Here is a 6,830-nt window from a genome sequence, read left to right as displayed (position 1 = left end):
CAGGGAAACAATACAAAGTGAGAGAGAGGCAGGAGAGCGGAGGGTGTGTGTCAGTGAGTGATGATAAGGACTGAGCATGACATTTGATCTAGGGAAGGAATGGACAGAAAACAGTAATGGACAGAGAGATGGTGAAATCTGCTAAGACCAATGGACTAGAGATTCTGGTGAGGTGAAAGGATAGTGGGGTCTGGGTACCAAAGGGAATGAACTGGAAAAAGAGGAGGTGTATCAGAATGATCATTCTTGAGTTCACCAGGAATTAAGACAGGATAATTACTGTTGGGAGTGACCTAGTGCAGTAGCTAAAATCCTTGAGAAATAAAGGAGAGGAGAACTGAAGTTTGCTTGGTGATGACAATGCAGGCTAGTTGGTGACATAAGCTGTGGGATGTGTGAGAGGAATGCTCTAAAGGCAGCAATGAGAAACATTAACGTTTCTCATAATAACTAAAGTTTTTAACACCCAGTTACTGGGGTGAGGTCTTGAGTAGAAGACAGATAGTGGACTCAGGCCAGCAAGGCTAAAGGCGTGGAGGGGCGAGGAGGTGGGTCTAGGATTCCTTGGCCAATCGAAGAGAACTGGGGCGGAGCCTGACACGCACCATATAACTGAGGGGTTCCACGCCGGAAGGTTAACCTCGTCCAGAGTGCTAAGCGGTGTCAGTGCAGCCGTCTACCTTTCTCTGGTCTTCAAGCCTTCTGGTGAGGATGTGCGGCCCCTCCGGAGCCTGAGGACTATGGGGACAGGAGGGCATGGCGGCCGCGGGGCTGGCGAATCGGGCCTGCAGGAATTGGAGGGGCGGACTTTAGGACGGGCGATTGTAGCAGCGCCTCCTGGGGAGTCCACGCCTTTGTCTTCGCAGCGCCGCCTTCTGAGCGGGATTCGGATCCTTCCAGGGATGGTCCCTGGCAGGTTCGAGGCGGGAGCCCCAGGAGCGGCTGTCCACTGCGGTTGTAGGTCCGAGGCTGAGGGGACGAGGAGTTTGGGACTCGGAATGGGCTCTCTGGGACTGGCGCTTCGCTCCCTCCCCTCCTGTGACTGCTAGGTTGGAGTGGGCTCCCAACAATGATGATAGTTATTTTAAAATGTAAGCAAATTGCTGCTAACAACGTGGCTTATGAGGCGATCCCTGTTATTTTTTATTTAAAGTCCCTGTTTCCCCACCTCTGGAGATGGGCAGCCGATCGCTTGTCCAGGAGGGTCCTAGGGTGACCACGACGGAGGGGAGGCATATTCGGGACGTCTGGCTGCTTGGGGGCCTCTCCATTCTCGTCTGAGCACTAGAAGTGTCTTATTCCACCGGGGTGAGACCGTACACGCACAGGAGAGCTCTGCTTTTTGGGTTCAGAGGTCTCCTATTGTCTTCTCTGGACAAACCCAGAATGATCACTGGGCACCTCACCTCCTAGCTTCATCTCCTCCTCTCTCCTCTTGATGAGAAAACATGGTGAAATAAAATCAGCTGTTTGGTTTACCCCATTCTGTGGTATTTCCTGGTTTGATCATAATTAGCCGTTCCATCTTACAGCATTTACAAACCAGTCCCACAAGGAGCTATTGTGAGACATGTAATTAGTTTTGACTGGATTTAATCCCTCCTCTTATGTAGCCCCTTAGTCTCTTGTCTTTGGGCAGATGAAATAGAAAGAAACTAGTCCAATTCATGCTACTTTTGTGTGCTGGTCCCTAACCCCCCAATAAAAATGCCCCCCTTTCAAAGTAATTGAATACAAAGTGAAGGTACTCAAATAGTGCTATCTCCTGTTACAAATTCATTAGTTGGTTAAACCCAGTCCTTATTTTTTCTTCTGTCCCTATCTGTACATGTGTTTCTATCACCTCCATTTTACCTTTGCTGTGATTTTAAGAGTCAGACATATTGGCTCCTGGCTTCTAGAACATCTTTGTTTCTAGTGTGCTTGATTCAATGGCATTTACTGTCTTCAGAAATGGGATAATGATGCGGAATAAAGTTCTAATAAAAACATGACTCTTCTAAGATCTGTTGCTGTTTGCCTTTTGAAAATCAGCAGGTAAAATACATATTGACATTAAATGTGAGAATTTTGGCTCTTATCCCTTAGTATGATAATAGTTCTACCAGGTAAGTTTTTTAGTTAGTTTTTTTTTTTTTTCAGTCTTTTCATCAAGATGAGTGATAAGCCAGACTTATCTGAAGTGGAGAAGTTTGACAGATCCAAACTGAAGAAAACTAATACTGAAGAAAAAAACACTCTTCCCTCAAAGGAAAGTAAGTCATGGGGACTTTCTATTTGAGACAAACAATGGTGAAAATTAATAGGTTTGGTAAATGCATGCTTCTAGTAAATTTTGCCACAAAGTAAACAATAGGGTACCAATTATTTAATGTAACATTGTGTTAGTTGTTCAGTCGTGATTGACTCTTTGTAACCCCATGTACTGTAGCTCAATAGGCTTCCCTATCGGAGGACTTCTCCAGGCAAGAATACTGGAGTGGGTATCTTCCCAACCCAGGGATCAAACCCATGCTTACTGCACTGCAGATGGATTCTTTACCTTCTAAGCCACCAGGGAAGCCCAATGTAAAATTAGAAAATAGCAAATTGTTGCCTTTTTACATTGCTTATATAGGTAGTCCTTGCAAAATTGGCCTTAGTAGTATTGAGGGAATACAAAAACTGATTTTTGTTGGAACATTATTAAAAACCACATTAAGACCAATCTTAGAATATTGGACATAATATTAGAAATATAAGAGTTTTGTCCAATTTTGGCTATTTGTCATTTTTCTGTCTAGTGTTTTAGGACTTTTATCTCATCCCTAATGAGCCATGCAAACTATGGCTTTGGCCTTCTCTACCTGACGACAGGATGAGGTGAGATGATCAGTTTAGATATTGGGTATACTCAGGTTTCCCAGGGATCAAGGGATCAATTTGGCTATTCCCCACTTGCAGGCTGCTGGAGAAACTCCAAGCCAAGGGAAACATTTTGTCATGTATCGTTATCTAAAAGTTCCAAAGGTAGTCAAGATTGTCTGAGAAGGCACACCTTCCTAATCATATAGTGATAGATAAATCTGAAGAAAATGCTTCACTTGCACCTCAGTCTCAGAGTAATCTGTGGAAAAAATGGCAACAGCATATATCTACTTCTCAAATCGGGAAAAAAAAACCTACAGTTGAGTCTAACAAATGTTTGGTTCATTACTTTGCACACACACACACACACACACACACACACACCTGACTGGGGATTTGTGGTTAGTGCCTTGGCATTCTAAATTTAAAGAAGGTATGGCAGCCTCCTTGGTGGCTCAGATAGTAAAGAATCTGTCTGCAATGAGGGAGACTCAGGTTTGGTCCCTTACTTGGGAAGATCCCCTGGAGAAGGAAATGGCAATCCACTCTAGTATTCTTGCCTGGGAAATCCTACGGACAGAAGAGCCTGGAGAGCTACAGGTCATGGAATTGCAGAGTTGAACACCACTGAGCGACTAACACTTTCTTTCTTATGGCAGCCTCCAATGATTTGGCAAAGAGCTCTTTTGGAAGAAATTGAACTTAATCTTAGGAAAATACACTCATAATAATTTTTTGTGTGTGTTTGGTTTTTACCCAGCTATCCAGCAGGAGAAAGAATGTGATCAAACATCATAAAATGGAGACCTCCTTGCAAGAGCAAATTTCAGCATCGCTTGAGTGTCTTGCTTTTGGCAAAACTTTGTAGAGATTTTAGGTATCTTCTATTGTCTTCTCACCCATAACCCTTGGCTAAGAGGTCAGGGATAGCCAATGTCCCTCATCTTAAAACTTCTATTGGTGCATAAATTCCAGCAGGGAGATGCTGTCAATAATCTCACAACTGATGATCTTTGTGTGTGTAGTCTTTGCTTCCCCATAGGATAAAGTGATTTTAACTTTCCACAATGATTCCCTCTATTGCTTTATTATCCTTAAGTTGCACCTTTTTGCATCTGCTCACAATTTATTTTCATTTCTAATGAAGCAGTAAAATAATAAACATAACCAATATGTTTATCATGGGCTCCTGTGGTTCATTTCTGGTGGTCTTCTAAGGAATGAAATTATACAAGGGTACTTTTAAGCCAAATAAAATGAGTGCAGGAAAGCTATTTTTAGCAGATTTGGCACATGGGAAAGGCCTTCCTCTCTCCAGATCAAGTGAGTCCTGACTTGGGGATTGTGTGGCTGATACACACTGACTTCATTTTGTCAGTTCCATCTTTGTCCACACAGTCCAAACCTTCCCCTGAACCTTTTCACATGATTGAGCTTTAGCCTAATTTACAAGAAGTGAGTCCAAGCCAGATGAGTACCCTATCAACCTTTGCCTTTGCTTTCATCTGATATGAAACCTGCAAGAGTGGTTTTTGCTGACATAGATGGTTAATGGTCATGACACCCCTAGGGGCAGGAACCCTGATTCCAGTTGGTGCACATGTGCTTCTCTTTTGGTAGTCAGATTCTACTTTTAGCTTTGGCCCCTTTAAATTCTTTTGTACCCTTTTTGGCAGTCAGTGTGCAGTGCAGCTGCAAATGTCTCTGGATTATCTGTCGACTCTGTCCTTGTGCCTTATGTTAGTTACCCACAGTGAACTTCATAATTGCACTTTATGGCATTGCTCACTTCGTTCTTTTGGTCTCAAAGTTCCTTCTCAGTTTGCAGGATATTATTCAATATGTGTGCCTCCCAACAGGAATGCTAAGTGCTTTTCCTGAAAGTTGAAATCCTAGAGATAGAAAACCCTGGGAGAAGAGGTCACGTGGAGGCCCTTGTCACACAAATGAGGAAGTGAAAACACAGGGCCTGATTTGATCTTCTAAGGTGTATAAGGGCTGGAATTTTAGATGGGACTCTTCTTGCTTTTTTGAAAGTGCTTTTCAACTAAAGTCAGGGGACATGAAAGGTTGGAGTTGGATGGGAAGGGAGAAGAGACACTTGCTAACACCTGCTTTACTAAGCACATCACACCTTTCATTGGGCCTCAGCTCAGACATCTAATACCTGCTAATGAGCTGCAACACAGAACTTCTGGTCTGGTTTTTGTCCTGAACAGAATTCACTGTTTTATGAACCAAGTATTTTTGGTGTTTCTGCTGAGCACAGTTGCTATGAACTGAATTCTGAATTATCTCCCCCCCAAAAAAGTAATATATTGAAGCCCTAACCCCATATCAATAACCTCAGACATGCAGATGACACCACCCTTATGGCAGAAAGTGAAGAGGAACTAAAAAGCCTCTTGATGAAAGTGAAAGAGTAGAGTGAAAAAGGTGGCTTAAAACTCAACATTCAAAAAAGTAAGATCATGGCATCTGGTCTCATCACTTCATGGCAGATAGATGGGGAAACAATGGAAATAGTGAGAGACTTTATTTTCTTGTGCTGCAAAATCACTGTAGATGGTGACTGCAGCCATGAAATTAAAAGACACTTGTTCCTTGGAGGAAGAAAAGCTATGACCAACCTAGAGAGCATATTAAAAAGCGGAGACATTATTTGTCAAAAAAATCCATCTAGTCAAAGCTATAGATTTCCCAGTAGTCATATATGGATGTGAGAGTTGGACTATAGAGAAAGCTGAGTGTCTATGAATTGATGCAACCTAGATAGCATATTGAAAAGCAGAGACATTACTTTGCCAACAAAGGTCTGTGTAGTCAAGGCTATGTTTTTTCCAGTAGTCATGTATGGATGTGAGAGCTGGACTGTGAAGAAAGCTGAGCGCCAAAGAATTGATGTTTTTGAACTGTGGTGTTGGAGAAGACTCTTGAGAGTCCCTTGGACTCCAAGGAGACCCAACCAGTCCATTCTGAAGGAGATCAGCCCTGGGATTTCTTTAGAAGGAATGATGCTAAAGCTGAAACTCCAGTACTTTGGCCACCTCATGCGAAGAGTTGACTCATTGGAAAAGACTCTGATGCTGGGAGGGATTGGGGGCAGGAGGAGAAGGGGACGACAGAGGATGAGATGGCTGGATGGCATCACTGATTCTATGGACGTGAGTTTGAGTGAACTCCGGGAGTTGGTGATGGACAGGGAGGCCTGGCATGCTGCGATTCATGGGGTGTCAAAGAGTCAGACACGACTGAGCGACTGAACTGAACTGAATGCAATTTTGCTCTTTACAGCATTGGACCTTGCTTCTATCACCAGTCACATCCACAACTGGGTATTGTTTTTGCTTTGGGTCCATCCCTTCATTCTTTCTGGAGTTATTTCTCCACTGATTTCCAGTAGCATATTGGGCATCTACTGACCAGGGGAGTTCCTCTTTCAGTATCCTATCATTCTGCCTTTTCATAAAGTTCATGGGGTTCTCAAGGCAAGAATACTGAAGTGGTTTGCCATTCCCTTCTCCAGTGGACCACATTCTGTCAGACCTCTCCACCATGACCCGCCCATCTTGGGTTGCCCCACGGGCATGGCTTATTTTCATTGAGTTAGACAAGGCTATGGTCCTAGTGTGATTAGATTGACTAGTTTTCTGTGATTATGGTTTCAGTGTGTCTGCCGTCTGATGCCCTCTTGCAACACCTGCCATCTTACTTGGGTTTTTCTTACCTTGGGCGTGGGGTATCTCTTCATGGCTGCTCCAGCAAAGTGCAGCTGCTGCTCCTTACCTTGGATGAGGGGTATCTCCTCAACGCTGCCCCTCCTGACCTTGAACATGGAGTAGCTCCTCTAGGCCCTCCTGCATCCGTGCAGCCACCACTCCTTGGACGTGGGGTTACTCCTCTCGGCCGCTGCCCCTGACCTTGGACCTTTGTTGGCAAAGTAATGTCCCTGCTTTTTAATATGCTAAGTTGGTCATGACTTT

General features: G+C 43.9%; 1 protein-coding gene across 1 annotated transcript; it reads left to right on the top strand.

The window, feature by feature from the left end:
• Positions 1–613: 613 nt before the first annotated feature.
• On the top strand, positions 614–4,032 carry LOC120881340 (thymosin beta-15A). Its single transcript, XM_040264986.1, has 3 exons — positions 614–705; positions 2,143–2,255; positions 3,608–4,032. Exons 2-3 carry the CDS (start codon positions 2,156–2,158, stop codon positions 3,643–3,645), a joined length of 138 nt encoding a protein of 45 aa, XP_040120920.1. The 5' UTR covers positions 614–705; positions 2,143–2,155; the 3' UTR covers positions 3,646–4,032.
• The last annotated feature ends 2,798 nt before the right edge of the window (positions 4,033–6,830 follow it).

The sequence above is a fragment of the Oryx dammah genome, unplaced genomic scaffold (genome assembly GCF_014754425.2).
Source record: "Oryx dammah isolate SB20612 unplaced genomic scaffold, SCBI_Odam_1.1 HiC_scaffold_23, whole genome shotgun sequence".
Lineage (NCBI taxonomy): Eukaryota > Metazoa > Chordata > Mammalia > Artiodactyla > Bovidae > Oryx > Oryx dammah.
The sequence above is the reverse complement of the archived record's forward strand: the minus strand, read 5'-3'. Positions and strand labels throughout refer to the sequence as shown.

Excerpts from the sequence above, each read along its gene's own strand:
- LOC120881340 (XM_040264986.1), top strand. The coding sequence starts at position 2,156 with ATGAGTGATAAGCCAGACTTATCTGAAGTGGAGAAGTTTGACAGATCC. Across the intron at positions 2,256-3,607 it reads CACTCTTCCCTCAAAGGAAA|CTATCCAGCAGGAGAAAGAA; the intron begins GTAAGTCATGGG and ends GTTTTTACCCAG.